Consider the following 18,079-nt stretch of genomic DNA (forward strand, 5'->3'; position numbering starts at 1 on the left):
TGAGAGACAATGTACTTACTGATTTATAAAGAGCCTATATACAAGTGCGTGCGTGCGTGTGTGTGTGCATATATATATATATATATAATTTTTTTTTGAAAAGCCATCTCTGTGTCTATATTAAAGATGTTTCTACGAACAAAAAGATCTTTCACCCCTAGAACTGTGGTTTTCATATGGGTGATCAGTGATCACCCTCCCAGAGATGTTTAGCAATGTTTGGGGATGTTCTTGGTCGTCACAACTGGAGAGGGATTGCCACTAGCATTAAATGGATAGAAGCCAGGAATTTGCTAACTATCCTACACGGTACAGGACAGCCCCCCACAGAAAAGAATTCTCAGACCCTAAATGACAATTGCGCTGAGGTTGAGAAACCCTGCTCTGAAGAAGGCAAACAAAGCCAGACCCACCCGGTAAAATGAATATTCTTCTAAACTAAGCTACCCAGGAATTTGCTGTAGCCATTTAACATACAAAGTGGGCCCTTCACTTTACATGAAAGTCACTAAAGTGCTCTAGCAGTCAGCTCTGATATTCAACTGTCAGTAGTTTATAGAGCTGTAAAGTTCTATACATTCTACAGTTTATAGATCTGTAAAGTTCTGTAATAAGTACAGGTTTTCAAGCTCTCATTTTGTTTGAAACAACAAGGCAGAAATATTTTTAACAACAAAACAAAATCAAATCTTTTTAACTTTTAAAACCTTTAAAAGTATCACTTTTTAAAGTCCTCCTTAGCTCTATTAATCAAATACTTGTTTACTTTTTCTTTCATATTTTGGATTGCTCTTTCGAAGAATTTTAAAATAAATAATTAGTGGCATATGATAAAATGGAGCAATGACAATTTTTTAAAAACACAACTATATACATGTCATCAACTGGGTTCTTAGGCAATTAGAGACTTTTCTTTAAAAAAGAGAATAACTTCTTCAGAAATTTTAATTTGTACCATAATATTAAGATAACCTTAAATTCCAAATATTATAGTAATTTTTAATGATTAAATTCTCTATCAATATATTTTAAAAGAGTTACATGTGGTTTGAGAACAACGTGACTTCAAAAATAATGATGCAAGTAAAAGAGAATATTTAGGACCCAAATGGAATCTTCTGTTCCATACAAGACTTCACCCAGCAGCCTGTGTTAGAATACCACTGTAGAGCTAATCATTTTTGAAAGAAAGGATTGAAGGAAAGATGGAAAGCAAAACATTGACATTTGGATACCTACAGAACTAAATCTGTGAATTTCTTCTTGGTTTACTCTCCTCACTGTTCGTCTCTTCTTCCAAAATTCACTGGGCTCCCGTTTAAAAACCTTTCCTCGAAAACTCATCGTATTGCTGTAATTTGAGTCACAAAATATTTTAAAATATCAGTGTCGTTAAATTATTTTCTTCTGAAGCGTCACCAGGCTGAATAAATCTTTCTTCTTGGTAAAAAGGGAAATGCTCATGCTACGTGAATGTAACTCAACAGAAAGGAAAGGAAAGCTGTCAAGTTACCACTTCCTGTGAGTAACTAACTACCAGCTGTTCAGATACTGCTTTTGTGCATATATCCTCCCTCTTCACCTGCAATAAAGCAACACAAAATGACTTTGGACGTTTAAGAGAATTGCTCACAGCTAAATAAACCATATGATGTAAAACCACCCAGGGAACCAAATCAAGATTGAATTGAACAGTTAATTGACAACAGGGCTCCATGGCTGTCAAAACAGCCACCCGAACTTTATAATTCTGGCTAGACCCCAAAAGTCAACTGTAATAATATGGCTGAGGTCTGAGAATTGTGTTTACAGCAGTTGCTCTTGTTAAGTGTAGACTAAATAAGTGATCTTCTGAGGGGAGTTCCCAAAGTGATTGCTCAGGGAACAAGAAGAAGCCATCAGAATGTTTTGTATATTGGCTATCTAAATAAAGAAATTATGCTTGACTATTATTTAATAGAATACACACAGACATGGGCTCCTTGAATCTGTATGTCAAATAGTTACAAAGAGTTACGGAGTTAGTTCCCTCATCTTTAGATCTTCAAGCCCTTCCTCTGGGGCTATTTTATTTAAAAGTGTAGTTCTCCCCTCTAACCCACCCGGATGCTCTTTCTTGTTTTGATTTTCTCCACCACAGTCACTGACATGGAACACAACTGTACAGTTTATTTATTTGTTTTACTCGGGGTCTGTCTTCCTCTACCAGGCTGTACGTTCCATGAGCATGTGATGTCGTTTCCTTCACTGGGTCCTTAGTGATTAGAACACCCGGCACTCAAAAGGCTTTCAGTACAGATTAGTTAAAGGTATGTTTAATAAAGAATAAATGAGGGATTTACATTTATTATGCTTAACAATGAACCTAGTCTCATATATATATTGTGTTTTGAAATATTAGCTATTGATAAAAGCTATGTAATTGATAAATAGATATATAATATAGGAGTATGTTCTGTCTTTTCTACTAGGTGAGACAGAAATATTTGGAGGCCACAGGACTAGGCTGTTCTCTTTTCCCCAGTAATAATTAGATTTAGTTGATAGACACACATGTACCCCAGGCCGGAGCCATGCACCCATCTCTACCTTGTCATGCAGTCATTTGCGCCAGACAGGGAAAAAGGGATTCTGATTATTCCTGTCTTAGCACAGAGACTGAGAAGACCTTCTTTTGAAACCAATCAGAAAAATAGCATAATGCTATAAAATGACAGCTGGGGAGATAAATTATATCATGACTTTGTAACTGGCTTAGTTAGGCAAACTAAGGATTCCACCAAGCAGAAGTCTGTTGATCCCCAGTCATTCGACATTTAGAAATTCCACCATATGTCTTTAGTGCTAAACAGATTTCATCCTCGAAGTAACTCTCTGACATCTGACAGAAGAACAGGTACATTATAGTACATACAGAATCTTCAGATTTATTATTTTTTCCTTATATGGTGTTATGAGAGTCTGACTCTGGATCACCTGATTTCCTGGGGTCAGATTATGTGTGTATGTTGATGGCTAAAAATAGTATTTTACAATCCCTTTTAGATCATGAGCTCATTTGAAAATCTGATAAAAGCTATGAACCCATTCATCAGAAAAATATAAGCACTCAGAAAATGTGCATGCATGGTCAAGGGTCACAAACTTCTGAAAACCATCTGTGGATCCATTCAACAGCGGTGCCTTAAATTTCTGAATCACAGTTTTAGAAGATGAGCATACTGTCTTATAACAAAGCATTGAATAATCCTGAGACACTCTTAGGTGACTTTCTGTCTGTCTAATATTTGCATCTATTTTGTCCTCTATTCCTCTTTAGGCGCCACAGTTCTTTATCCTAAAGTTCCTCCCACTTTTCAACTTCTGCAATACGAGAATGACTCATTTCTCCATTTCCTCAGCTGCTAATCATAGCTTCCTGAAATATTGGCAAAAAGAGGCATCACCCGGCAGCATATGAGGATGTTAGATAGACAGAGTCTGTGTTGATGCAAAGGAGGGGAAAATCCAGCAAGCAGCATGGCGTGGAGTGTTCCATGGGATGGCACCGTTGGGCCCTCTATGGGCTTTCTTCTCCTTGTTTCTAGACCAAGCCTGTTTCTCAACCATACTATGAGATACTCCACCCCATTCCAACACTTTTCTTTTCTGCTTTAGTTTTAGAAACATATAGTTAATCAAAAGTCCTAGCTAGGACAATGGTCAAGAACCAGTAATAAGGAGCAATCAGATTTGTTGGCTTAGTTACAAGGAGATGCCTCCAAGTTCATTAGAAAAGAAATCCAAGACCAATAAATCATCAGCATTTATTCAGTACTGTACTCAAGACATCACTGAACTTCGTGAGAAAAATAAAACATCTTTCCTAGTTTTAAGAAGCTTGTGTCCTACAGAGGAGTTCACTAGAGTTTGAAGGAGTCTGGGGAAGCTTTATAGAAAAGATATCTCTAAGGTAGGCTTTGAATAATAGGTGGGAATCAAAGAGACGAATGCAGAGGAAAGCATCCTACTGGAAAGGAAATGTAGCAGAGGGGACGCATCAAGGTAGAATGTTTCAAATTATAGAATCATCTGTGATTCGCCTTTCGGCTGGAACCGCCATCTTCCAGTAATTCGCCAAAATGACGAACACAAAGGGAAAGAGGAGAGGCACCCGATATATGTTTTCTAGGCCTTTTAGAAAACATGGAGTTGTTCCTTTGGCCACGTATATGCGAATCTATAAGAAAGGTGATATCGTAGACATCAAGGGAATGGGTACTGTTCAAAAAGGAATGCCCCACAAGTGTTACCATGGCAAAACTGGGAGAGTCTACAATGTTACCCAGCATGCTGTTGGCATTGTTGTAAACAAACAAGTTAAGGGCAAGATTCTTGCCAAGAGAATTAATGTGTGTATTGAGCACATTAAGCACTCTAAGAGCCGAGATAGCTTCCTGAAACGCGTGAAGGAAAATGATCAGAAAAAGAAAGAAGCCAAAGAGAAAGGTACCTGGGTTCAGCTGAAGCGCCAGCCTGCTCCACCCAGAGAAGCACACTTTGTGAGAACCAATGGGAAGGAGCCTGAGCTGCTGGAACCTATTCCCTATGAATTCATGGCATAATAAGTGTTAAAAATAAATAAATAAATAAAAGACCTCTGGGCTGAAAAAAAAAAAAAAAAAGAATCATCTGTGATTCAAATCCTGGATCCATCACTTCCTAACTGTGTGTCCTTTGGCCAATCACTCACCCTTTCCAGCCCTCAGTTTTCTCATCTGTAAAATAGGGATAGCACAGTCACTACCTTATAGGTTTCTGGTGAGGATAAATAAAATGACATCTTAAAAATATCAGTGCATTGCCTTGCCTGGTACATAGTATGCATAACTATTAAGTTACAACAAAGGCAAAAAGGCAGGCCAAAGCAGAATATTTAAGAAAGAATTAGAAATTTGCCTGTCTACACTCCAGGGTTAAATAGGAGAGGAGAGAGAGAATCAATTGAAGGTAGAAGTCAGGAGCTAGTTCATGGAAGGCTTTGAATGCCAAGATAAGGAAAATTTTCCACTGTATCCGGAAATCATGAGGAACCGCTACAGGATTTTTGAATCATAATTACAATAGTGCTTTAGAAAGATTCATTCAGTAGCTACATGCAGGCTGGATGTAGAAAATTTGATCCAGAGATGGTGTGCATTAATCTAGATATTAACATAGGGTGGTAGAAGACAGAGAAGTAGGCAACAGAAACATAACCATAAATTTCAGGGAGATTACAAAGATCTAGCAGTAAAATAAAAAATGAGAGCTGAAATTTATTGAGCAAGTACTATATGCTAGATGCTGGTCTAAATTTTTTGTGGAAACTTATTTGAACCATCCAACAACCCTGTGAGGTAAGTATTGTTATCATTGTTAGCACCATTCCAGTTTTACAGAGGAATATTTGGGATCTGGAGAAATTAAGCTATTGGCCCAAAGTCAGTAGCAGAGCTGGGATGTAAACCCAGGGAGTCCAGTTCCTGAGCCTACCGTCTTAGCCAGAAGGGAAGTTCAAAGATGCCAGGAGGTTTCTGACTGGCCATGAAGGAGATGGATTATATGAGTGAGGGAAAAAGGGTGGTAAGAAGGGAGGGTTTCCCCCCTTTATTTAATGTGCAATGCTGATTTAGACTTTTTGAATATTGCATCCAGAAGATCGTCAAAAGGGAAATTTCAGCTGTTATAAGTGTGCCTAGAACTTAGGAAAAAGTTAGGACTGGAGACGTGGAACAGAAAGTCATGAAAAGAACTAAATTTAAAAGTCTAAAAGTAAACTGAATTTTTGGAGAACAGAGTCACAGAATTAAGAACACACAGTCTTGAAGTTCCTTTACATATGGTAGATGGAGGGCAATTCAGGAAATACTGAGAAGGCAAAGAGATAAAAGGGGAAACTACAGAGGCATTACAGAGCCTCAATGTCCTGGACAGGTGAGGTTAAGGAAGGTGGTGCATGGCACCTGGACAGAGATGGATGTAGGGCAATGTCTAAAAAAGATTCAGTGTGCGAGAGAGACAGGCTGAAAACTAAGGAGCTTGCAGTTTTGGATCTAGACATACTTGTGCTTAGATCTTCAGCTGTCTTTTAGGTAACCTCCAGCAAGGTATTTGACTTATCTCTGCCTAACTCTTATATGTAAGAATAGAGCCATTAGTATATAGCTCGTAGGGTTGCTATGAAACAATATATGTTAGTCCCTGGAGTTGAGAACAAAATACATATATGTGTATGTATAATGGCTAGGATTCCTATATGTGTATATACGTAAACTATTGTATGTGTATATATACTATTATATGTGTATACGTAACTATTATATGTGTATATTATACACATTATACTCAAACTATATATACACAAACTATACACAAAATATACATATATTATACACTATTACATGTGTATACGTAAAGTATTATATGTGTATATATGTAAACTATTATATATACATATATATGCATGCATATATATGTACATACAAAATGCACAATCTCACACATTCTTATATAAGGATTCAAAGTCTGGTCCCATGGTGTCCAGTCAGAAAGTAAGTTTGCCATTTTCAATAGGGAAGTCTAGATGTTTGGAAATTAAGTAAGATGGGACACTTAACCATGATTTAGAGACATGGGAATTTGAATGCAAAGATGTCAGAAACCTAAGGAAAAGTTCTGGCAATCTGTGTCAGTTTTCTATTGCCACTGTAACAAATTGCCACACATGTAGTGGCTTAAATCAACCTCCATTTATGATCTGTTTTCACGGGTCAGAAATCTGCATCCAGCGCAGCCCAGCTGATTCTCTGCTTGGAGAACCACAAGACTTAAACTTAAGTGTCAACAGGGTGGTGTCCCTTTCTGGAGGCTCTAGGGGAGAAGCTGTTTTCAGGCACATGCAAGGTTGTTGGCAAAATTTATTCCTTACAGTTACAGGACTGAGGTGGCCTTTTCTTTTCTGTCTGTCAGCCAGGGGTCATTCTTATCTTTTAGAGGCCACCCACATCCCCTGACTCAAGAACTCTTTCTAAACCAGAAATAGCCGGTTGAATCCCTCACACTTTGAATCTAACTTCTCCTTTTGCCTCATCTTCCCAACATCTCTCTTCTTCTGTATCTCTCTGCTGTAGCCAGGGAAAAAAGACTTGGCTTTCAGGGCCTCATGTGATTAGACCAGAACAATCCAGTATCATTTCTCTGCTTTAAGGCCACCTGATGATTGATCAACCTTAATTTACAACTGCAAAGTCCCTTCACAGCTGTACGAAGATTCATGTTTGAATAATCAGGGAGTCTGGAGGGGACATCTTTAAAATATCATCTACTACAGTCTTATTCTTCAATTTTGTATGCGTGTGTTTTAATTTTAACATCAAAGATGTACTGAGAAGAAGGTGTCGACAAGAAAGACACTTGGCCTTTGGTTGTGGTTTCCACTGACCACGGAGGTCCAGGTTACAATGGGTCTAAGAAATGAGTGGGAGGAAATGGAAAATTGGCTTCTAGATCATTTACTGGAAAATACTGGCAGTGAAATAAAGACGAGAAGTTGAAACAAAGGAGAGAAGTCGAATGGAACAGGAGAGCTCAATGAAGTTGGAAGAAAGGAAGAAAAATAATGGTGGAGGAAAGGCAGAAAACAAAGTCAATATACTATGTGAAAGTCCTTTTTAAATGCGCAATTATGCTATGTTTTGACATGCTCAATTCTAATCATTTTCAATTAGATAGGCTATCCAATCTGGAAATGGCATCATCACTGAATCTAAGCAACCAGGGGGCAGAAATCTGGCTTTCATTGACAATGCATTTGAATCCATTCCATTAAAATGACCCCAAAAGTACCATTAGAAATTTAGAGTAACTAGAAACATAGTGGTTAAGATGTAGACACATGTACATGATGACAGGATTCGCAAGTCCTAAACTGAGCAATTGGTAAGGCACCTCCTATTCATCTCTGCCCATTTTAGTTGTTACTTCCTTATTACATCTTATCTTTATTCCAAGTTTTTTAACCTGTTGAGCTTTTTGGCATTTGCTGTTGATTACTTCTTCATGATTGCAGAATGCTTGGATAATTCATTTTATTTTTTTCTCTTCCATTTCCAATAGATTTCCCCATTTGCCTGCAGGTTAGTTTGCTGCACAGCCTTTCTGTCTTAGAAAAAACAAGGCTGGTCCATGGTGCATCGGCAGGTTCAGCTCAGCCGCTGTACACCCTGCTTAAAGGAAGTAAAGCAGTAAGTAGCTACTTCCTCCTTCACTGTGGTCTCTCCTGAGCCTACAGAAGAGCTCTTAAAGTCAGTAGTACTCAGGCTCACTGCTTCTTGCTAGAAAGGTCAACCCAATTGAGCAGCTCCAAGTTACCAATGAGAGTAGACTTCTCTGGGGGAGTTTAAATGAACACGACAAAACCTCATATTTCTAAATGTAGAGTTTTCAAAGTGGACAATGTCTGTGAAATATAGGTTGGGGCAAAGGTAACTGTGGTTTTTGCGATTATTTTTAAAATGGTGGTTTTTTTAAAACGGCGCTATTAAAAATTCCAGCGAAAACCACAGTTACGTTTGTGCCAATCTAATAGTTTAAAGTATTTAGAAATTTCATGGAAAATAAAGGGTGCTGTTCACATGAGTGAGAATGTAGATGAGCCAACAGTAAAAGAGACTGCAGTTTGTGAGTGTGTGGTGCATGCGTGAGTCTCTGTGTGTGCACAGTGTATGTGTGTGATGCATGCTTACTGTGTATGTGGGGTAGATGATATGCGTTTGCTGTGTATGTCTGTACATGTATATCGGCATAAAATTACTTGATTGTATTAAAATGACATAATACTCCATTCATAGCCTTTCAGACAGGTATAAAGTTGTAATATTTGTTCACAGTACTGAATTTCAATAGGTTAGAAAATTCTCTAAATGAGAATTTGATGGGACAGGGGTTTGGGTAGGTAAGAAATTCATTTCTTACAGAGTTTACTGAGCCCATCTTAGAATCTAATAGCAAGCAGTGAAGGAGTTATACTTTTTCAATAGTGGACTTTATCACTGGTCAGAGATATCCACTTCCAGAAAAAAGTTACAGTCCAGAGATATGCATATATCTTACCAATAAGTATCTTAGTGTGATATTTAGAAAATAGAAAACATTGATTTTAGGGTTTATTCTTTTCTGAATTTCCTGTTGGGCATTTAGTTAATTACTCTTTTTGAAGTTTTTGATATGTTTTGCTAAAGGCATCCAACTGTATTCAAGAAGTCATGTGTATTTTAATATTTCCAGCTTTGGCCAGCTCTGCTGTTGAAAGTGGGAAATCTCTAAGGAACCAACATTGATTCTTGTGGAGACAAAACTCTAACTCACATGCCCTTGCCTCCATCCTCAGAAGCCAGAGCCTCACAATAATGACAAGGACAACAACAAAAATACCACAGCTAGCTCATAGCCTTTCTAAACATGTTTCACACAAATATATATGGCTGGACTGCTACTGCTCTTTACAAAGGCATGCAGCTGATTCTCACCTAGAATACAGTGTTCTTTTCCTATTAAAAAGTAGTCAACTCCAAAGCAGTATATTTTTCATTATACTATTGTTCCTCTACCTTTTTAAGAAAATGAAAAGCATTCCAAGCTGAAGCAGAAGATTTCTTCCACACATGATCAGGTGAAGACACACAAATATAGCCTCCAAGAAGATGAGGCTGAGGAGATCTGAATCAATGCAGTTATCTTTTATCTTACAGGGACTGTATTCCAGTTGCATTTTCCCTAGAGACAGAGGTATCCTATCTGCTTGCTGGCTTGGAATCTACTCCAGCTTCCCACTGCTGGCAAAGTTAACTACATACCAATGTTATTTCCTTTAAAATAAAGCAAGCACCTAAAATTGCCCTCCTGTAGCCATTCCAACTGCTCATTACCTTGCTTTCAATATGAATGTCACTCACTGTTTAATAATTACCCTGAAAAGCACATTGTATGTAAGTTTTGTGGGGAGACTAAGGTCTTTCAAATCTGTAGAGCTCTAATGGAAAAACTGGTCAATTTATGGAATATCAGCATTACATATGCTTTATTCTTGTGGCTGTCTTTTTACTGCAGAAAGATTTGTCTTTATAAATGGAAGGCAATAAAGCATTCTTACCTAAGCAATTTTGAGAAGGAAACTAATTGTCATGTAAATGCCAATTACTGAGTGTGAAGGCAACCAGATATTTAGACCAACAATCTATTGCTAGTGGATCAGGTTATTAGCCTAGGTACAATCTCTGCAACCAGTCCACTCTACAAACCCCTTCTTTAATGGCACCGTAATGCATTTGTGTCTTTTAAGGCCTCCACCAGGAGATAAAGCTAATACAATACCTTGATTTAAGTGTTTAATGCCTTGCATTGTGGAAATTGGAGAATAATGGTAGGGTCTTGGGTTTGCAATCAAGAGCTTTCTTTGTGTTTTGCAGATAATTAATTGTTGGATTTCCTTTACTCAGCTGTGCACACTGCAGTAATTCTATTTTGATGTCCAGTAGTTAAGGTCCCCAATTACAGGACAAATTCACCTCTGGGTATCTGTTCTGCACCTCACTAGGTAAAAAAGAAGAACTCAAATAGCAGGGAAACAAGAATTGGATACCTCTAATAAGGGCACCCATACCTATTTAATCTAGTTTATGAGAAGGACTCTCTGTCAAACATTGCTCATGTCTGTCCAGTGCCAGGAATCAATGATAAAGAGAGAATTAGAACAGACAGACTATACATCGTCCACGTGGGGAGATGACGGTACACATAAAACATAAAGGGCAGAAACAAAGTGACAAATGAAGAATATGGGTTGCAGCATCTGAAAACAAAGGAGAACGTTGTGTTGGCCAAGGTGAAGCAGGAGTTCTTTATACAAGCACTGAGACTTGATTTGGGACCTGGACAATAGTAGGACTTTGAAAGTTACTACTATACAACCCCAAGAGAAGAGACTCTCCAGTGTTTGTAAGAATCACACGGATAAGTTGTTAAAAATGTGGATTCCTTGACCCTATCCAGGAGCTCAGTAGCTCTCATGGCCGGGGGGGTGGGTTAGTAATCTGGCTTTATAAAGACCATCCATTGGCGGGCACGGTGGCTCATACTTGTAATCCCAGAACTTTGGGAGGCCAAGGTGGGTGGATCATTTGAGGTCAGGAGTTTGAGACCATCTTGGCCAACATGGTGACACCCTGTCTCTACTAAAAATACAAAAATGAGCTGGGTGTGCTGGCACGCACCTGTAATCCCAGCTACTCGGGAGCCTGGGGCACGAGAATCACTTGAAGGTGAGGTTGCAGTGAGCCGAGATTGCACCACAGTACTCCAGCCTGGACAACAGAGCAAGACACTACCTCAAAAAAAAAAAAAAAAAATAGAGCATCTAAGTGATGCCTGTTAAAGACGCTACATGGATCATACTTTGAGAAACAATGCCTCAGAAACTGGTTCACCTGATAGTTTTCTTAGGCAGAAAATCATATACTAGTGTCCTCTGTGGTACTACCTCCCAACACAAACTATTTTACACTGCACTGAGGTCTCATTTATAAAATCAAATATTGTCTTTTCCTAATGTATCCTCAGTTGGTGGAATTAACTAACCAGCTGGATCACGCTGCATGTTTGGGAAATGGAGGAGAAAACCCTGCAATAAAGCCAGCCTCTTCACTGGCCACTGCTCTGCTTGGACTTTGTAAACCTGGTCATGCTGGTCGCATCCCTCAGGTATTGTCTAAATCAGGGTTTCTCAGAGTCAGCACTATTGACATCTTGGACCTGATCACTCGTTGTTTGTGTGGGACGGTGTCCCTTGTATTGCAGGATGTTTACTAGCATCCCTGGCTGGCCTCTAACCATGGATGCCAGTAGCAAATTCCCCGCCCTCTGCTGTGCCCATCTGTGACAGCCAACGAGGTCTTCAGATGTTGCCAAAACTTCTTGGGGGAGGGGAGGAGAGGGAAAAATCTCTCCCCAACCCTAGGTCTAAATCTAGTATTTCGTTTTTTCTTTTTTTTTGGAGATAGGGTCTCGCTCTGTCACCCAGGCTGGAGTACAGTGGTGTGATCATAGCTCACTGCAGCCTTGAATTCTTGGGCTCAAATGATTCTCCTGCCTCAGCCTCCTGAGTAGCTGGGATTACAAGTGTGTGTCATCATACCTTTTTTCATTTTAATGTTTTTCGAGGTGGGGTCTTGCTATGTTGCCCAAGCTAATCTAGTACTCCTGGTTTCAACAGAATCTCTCACCTCAGCTTCCTGAGTAGCTGAGATTACAGGTATGAGCCACCAAATCCAGTACTTCCTTGATGATGGCTTTCAGCATCAGGGATCTCCTGGCAGACGGTGGAGATTTCTCTTTGGACCAGAGTTAGTACCTCTTGAAAGCCCAGCTGACTTGCTTGGAAGAACCTCAGACCTACTGTCCTTCAAATCAGTGCCCTCTTTCACTTCTCCACATGTCTCAGAACCCACTATTCAAATTAGTGCATAAGCCTAGGTTTCTGTTTCTGTTCTGGGATGCCTCTGTTAAAATGTGGCTTCACTTGCCTGGAAAAGCTACAAACCCATTACAATCTTCAATAACTTAGAATAATATCTCAGAAGAGGCAAGCTGGTCACGTAGGCAAAGGCCCAAGGAATTGGGGATGAGGATACACACTTCAAGCATGAAAGCATGTCGTTGGGAGTGTGGTGTTGGCCACTGTGGGTAAGACCACTGCGCTGGCCTTCCCTCTTACTTGCTGGGTACCTCTGGGTGACTTCCTAACCTCTCTGGAAATGAGTCTCCTTATCTGCAAAATAAAGATAACCACAGTATCTACTTTATTAGATGTTGTGAGGCTTATTAAGAGAATATTTGTGAAGTGCTTAGTGCCGTGTGTGGAATATAATAAAATGCTCAGTGGATATCAGTTGTAAGTCTGATTATAAAGTAATTGTGTTGAGGTCATCTTGAGCTGGGCTGCTACAGTGTATGGTTTATGAGTGCAGGATGATCCTAGCTGCTCATGCATTGAGCATTAGGAGGAGGAGCTTCAGGCACAAAAAGGGCACCAGCTTCGGGCACAAAAAGGGCACCTCAAAAGTGGCAGTGAAAGGAATAGGATGCTTCAGAAAGGAAGGGAGTAGCCAGAAGACCATTTGGTTTGGATAAGGATAATTAGGTTAAATAGCCTCTCTTTCCCTGCACACTCACTCCTTCCACAACTGACCTCTTTGTGTTCATTGTGTCTTGCAACACTCGCTGTTTCATTTTTAAATCCCCTCTGTGCACAACTACAAAAGGTTCCAATTATCCTATTTCTGTCATCTCCCTTCATCCCACAAAAAAGACTCAAATGCCAAGGAAGTTAAGAAAGCCAAGTTTTAACCAATATCATATGCTTTAAAAAAAAAACAAAACTTTTCATGGTTACTTTTCTGCCTAAGTGGGACTATAAATTCCCAGAGTAATAAACAGTATCCTCTTTATGTTTCAACGGTGCAGGGTCTCCTACTGGCATGTGGCAAATACCAACATGATAATTACCAATTTGATGTTGTGAACAACAGAAAGAGTATCGCACTTTGTTTTCCCCCCCGTCTTCCTCTTTTTCCTTTGAATACATTTCCAAGGCCACTGAAAGGTATTAAAGTACACTGACAAAGAGACATTTAATCTGACTTTGTTCTCTTTTGCAAGGGTATCATAGATTGGGAAGGAGATCCTCTACCTAGACTGCATCAAAAGATCTTCGGCAGCATTTAACATTGGCATCCTTCTTGCTTTGGTTGGCATTAGGGAACATATTTTCAGGAACCAGTTCTGAATTTGTGTTGACTTCTTTCTCACTGCCCATAACTACAGAGTGGAGACTGCCATGATAAGCCATTTCTTTTCTTCTTTTAGGCAGAGTGCATCTCACTGCATTCACAGTGAGGAGAGCATTGGATGGCACCAGGAAATGTGTATTCAACATGTATCGCTGATGGGTTGAGTGACCTCAGGCAAAACAGTAACCTTTCTGGACTTCTTGTCCTGAAGCTTTTCTTTTTAAACTCTAAACTTCTATGTTTGTGCGTTTTTAAATAAAACAACTTGTATCAGCCATTTCCAGGTAAACATATAACTGGACCCCCGAAAATAAGCCTTTATTATTTTCTTTTTTTAACCTTAAAGGCAAGAAAAATGATTTTCAATCAGAGCTCCTCTTTCTCCACATTTAGTTCAGATGATGCACCCAAAAAGATGCTACTGTCTCTCATTCCCTGCTTTCAGCTGGATTCCACTTCAGAAGGAAACAGCTGTGCCTTCTCACTAGATGACATTGCCCTTGACATGATTTGTAAACAAAGCACTGGAAATAATTCTGAGGCTGTTTTCACACCCACTTAATTTATTGATAGTATCTTGCTTAAATCTGAATATTCAGTTGTATATTTTTAACATCTCATCACTTTTGCCTTGAATGCAGCTGCAAAACAGAAGTCGACACTGGGAAACCCTTCCTTTCCAACAGGCCTGATGTTCAGTTTTGTCCCCCTCTGCTCTTTGGGTTGACTTCAGTGGTCACTGCTAAGACTGAGTCTTTGTATAAAAGCCTGAGCTTTTCATCCGTTGGAGAAAAAGGCAGAGTCAATATAGGCGTGACATATACAAGTCCTCTTTGTTGTGGAAATTGTACCTTGATTTTCCTATGGGGAATGCCTCAGAGGAGGCACCTTCCAGAGCACATCAAACAAGGTGACCTGACCTCACCTCCACCAATCAGATCGCTCCTTCTCTGAACTTGAACCTTGAGAGGAATGATACATAAAGGCAGAAAACAGCCATGATTTATACCAAAGACAGTGTCTCGAATGCTGCACATTTATTATTATTATTATAATTATTACTGCTATTCCTATTGTTCCTGGGCTCCTGCTCCCTCCTGTGCTTTGAGGCCTCTTGCTGAGCTCCTCCTCCAGTCTGAGGGGCTTCGCCAACCTGCACTCTTTATTTTCCTTGATCTAGCTAAGGTCGTTTTCTTTTTACAACCATATAACTATTTGCAGCCATATATTTATTTACACTGTAAATGGGTACAGATATTGTGCTAAGTATTTAGGAGAACCAGAAGAATAAAATAACTTCTTTGCCTTTACAGAGCTTAGAGGAGGTGGTTTGGCAGATGCTGTGATGAGAGATTTGCATCAGAAAGTACTCAAAGTCAAACAAATGCAAATTTCATTGTCATTTCTTCCATATGTCCTTGCAAGGGCCAAAAAGCAAACCAACTAGATGCTCATTCCCTTTCCTTCTAAATACTCTTCCATGCAACTTTATCATGATGTTACTAACATCATCATCCACCTAGGTGATAACATTGGAAACCTGGTACTCACTTTCAACTTCCCTTATCCCTTATGTGCACAACGAACCCATTACCAAATTCTAATGATTGTATATTTTCTTGTAATCCTCCTCATTGCAGCAACTTTCCTTGTGAAAACTAGGTCTGATCAGGTTATTCCCAACTCGGAGGCCTTGAGTAGCATCCCCTCTTGTCAATATCAGTGTTTCCCCAACTGTGTTCTAGAGCTTCACAATATGTTAGCCAGGGTTACAGAGAAGAGATTTACAGTGGCAACTAAACTTGAGAAATGTTGCATTGAACAGAGCTAAACTGACCTTGTCACTGCAGAATTCCTCAGAGTTCTAATTCCCATTGTGCAACACAACTCTCTCTCCAGTCTGTAGTATGTGATATTTCCCATGCTTAGTTTTGCATAGCAGCATTTTCTTTTCTTTCTTTTTTTTTTTTTTTTTTTTTGTCAGGACGGAGTCTCGTTCTGTTGCTAGGCTGGAGTGCAGTGGTGCAATGTTGGCTCACTGTAACCTCCGCCTCCTGGGTTCAAGCGATTCTCCTGCCTCAGCCTCCTGAGCAGCTGGGACTACAGACACCCACCATCACGCCCAGCTAATTTTTGTATTTTTAGTAGAGACAGGGTTTCACCATGTTAGCCAGGATTGTCTCGATCGCTTGACCTTGCAATCTGCCTGCCTTGGCCTCCCAAAGTGCTGAGATTACAGGTGTGAGGCACTACGCCTGGCCACATAGTAGCATTTTCTTACAGCACACTTCTTATTCTGTGTCACACAGTTTGGGAAATGGTCTGTGCAACTGGGACACAGTGAGACAACTAGTGAGATAGAATTTCAAGTTTTTTAGCACAAGATGTCAGTGACATCTTCTCCAGGGGGAACAGGAATTGCAGGATCTTATTGAGGAGCCATGAAAATCTGAACTAGGGCAGATGCCAGGTTGCTTTGGTGCTAAAACAAAGAATTGACAGCATAGTGGCTGGCTGACAGGCTTCAGGGCAAGACCTCTGCACCTGTTCCAATTTTGGTCTGTTCCTTCCCTGAAATGAACCCCAGCCAAATCACTCATCTCTACCAGGAATCATTTTTCACAGCAGTCAGACCAAGATACTTGTGCCCATCAGTTAGGGGAATGCATAAATTAAATAAATACTTCAAGTTATTTTCTGAGATTGGACAAAAATTGACACATAATTAGGTATGTAGCATTGGGTTCACTGGGTTTCTGTGACATCTCAGTATAATAGAGTGAGGCATGAACAAATTTTCATGGATGTACAGTAAGCACTAAATAAGCACTGTGGTCAGCATGGAAAATAATTTATGACCCAGTTAAGGGGAATATATGGAACATGAGAATCCACTCTCTACTCACTTTCTTCAATAACCGGTGATATCGCTGGTCTGCTTTGTAAACAGATTTCTAAAAGGATTTGTTGCTTTTGATGCATTAGTACTCACATCTCCTACTTGCATTATGTTGCTGAAAATTAAATTAAGTGTCAGATATTTATTACCACATTCCCCTTTTGCTGTTTTACAGTCAAGAAAAGATAGTCTGACTTGTTACTATTCAATTATACCTGTGGAAATCTGTCTGAATTAGGAGCCAAAATGCATGTTTCTCAAAGTCAAAAATAGAACCTTTAATCCTACATTTACATTAACAGCAAAATCATTTTCCACTCATATCAGCCAAGTATATTATAATGGATTGCAGACATTATAGTTCTCACTGGTACCCTGAAGTTGGAATACTGAATGAAAGCGAAACCCTAATGAAAATTTCAAAGAGAATAACAATTAGGCAGCCTAGGATTCAAGTTAGTCCCACAGTTGTGCTTTTCCTGCCAAAAAATGTTTTAAGGTATATGAATTTGTTGCCAGCATTTAACAATTGGGAGATTTTTCTATATGAGCCCTGGTTACTAGTTTATTCTGAAAAATTTTAGATCTGACCATACTGATCCCACCTTTTGACCTGGAAACTGTTGTCCACGCTGACTGGTGGCTAAACCCTCTGGATGGGCCATGCCTGCCCTAGTTTGCTATGAAACCCACCAATCCGATTTGACTCCTTGTCTAGCCTGCTTCACTTACTCCCTTCGTGGCCTGGTGGCATGGAGTTTGGAACCCCTAACTTAAGGGTTTCACATGTAAGACCATGTCTTTTGGGAAGAATATTGTGACTGAGACTCTGATCTAAGTCTTGCCTGATCCCTCTACATTAGACAGCAATCCTAAGGATTTCTACTGCTATTATATTTGCAGTTAATACAGGTCTGCAATAGATCAATAGTTTACTCGTGAAGATTTCTCAAATGTGAATAATGTGCCAATATTTTGAAGGTGGTAATAAAATTGTGTATCTGTTCTGTTTAGCCAGAATGCCCTCTCCTTAAATGTATGGGACAAGAGAATATTTCTTGTATTGATTAAGCCATAGTAATCAGTACATTGTACCAAAATTTCTTCTTTAACTTAAAAGAATAAAAATCATTTTGAGGCACAGTCAGTTCATGTGAGAAATCAGTGTGGCAATTAATGGCATGGCTCAAAGCCTCTTCGTATATATGATGAGAAAGTGATACTAAGCAAAACTTCCAAGAAGTGACAGAGATTTATTTTAAAGGGGAAGTAAACATTTTCAAGTAGTAATTTTATATTAAGAATGAAAGAAATA

The 18,079-nt window shown here is 39.4% G+C and overlaps 2 protein-coding genes across 10 annotated transcripts in view; one reads left to right on the plus strand and one right to left on the minus strand.

The window, feature by feature from the left end:
* The window catches only part of DOCK10 (dedicator of cytokinesis 10), a 275,677-nt gene that overhangs the window by 179,007 nt on the left and 78,591 nt on the right, over positions 1 to 18,079 (minus strand). For 2 of the 9 annotated variants that reach the window (XM_073020113.1, XM_073020112.1), the window contains exon 1: positions 1,240 to 1,585. The exons of the other annotated variants lie outside the window; for them this stretch is intronic. In XM_073020113.1, the coding sequence (XP_072876214.1) occupies positions 1,240 to 1,344 (105 nt within the window). In that variant the 5' untranslated portion in view covers positions 1,345 to 1,585. Of the gene's footprint in view, positions 1 to 1,239; positions 1,586 to 18,079 lie in introns of those variants that run through there. 9 annotated transcript variants of the gene reach the window in all.
* LOC119625068 (large ribosomal subunit protein eL21-like) lies at positions 4,079 to 4,667 on the plus strand. Its single transcript, XM_038000616.2, has one exon. It carries the CDS (start codon positions 4,122 to 4,124, stop codon positions 4,602 to 4,604), a length of 483 nt encoding a protein of 160 aa, XP_037856544.1. The 5' UTR covers positions 4,079 to 4,121; the 3' UTR covers positions 4,605 to 4,667.

Source organism: Chlorocebus sabaeus, chromosome 10, assembly GCF_047675955.1.
Source record: "Chlorocebus sabaeus isolate Y175 chromosome 10, mChlSab1.0.hap1, whole genome shotgun sequence".
Lineage (NCBI taxonomy): Eukaryota > Metazoa > Chordata > Mammalia > Primates > Cercopithecidae > Chlorocebus > Chlorocebus sabaeus.

Bases quoted from the DNA above. Each gene is read 5' to 3' on its own strand.
- LOC119625068 (XM_038000616.2), top strand. From the start codon at position 4,122: ATGACGAACACAAAGGGAAAGAGGAGAGGCACCCGATATATGTTTTCT.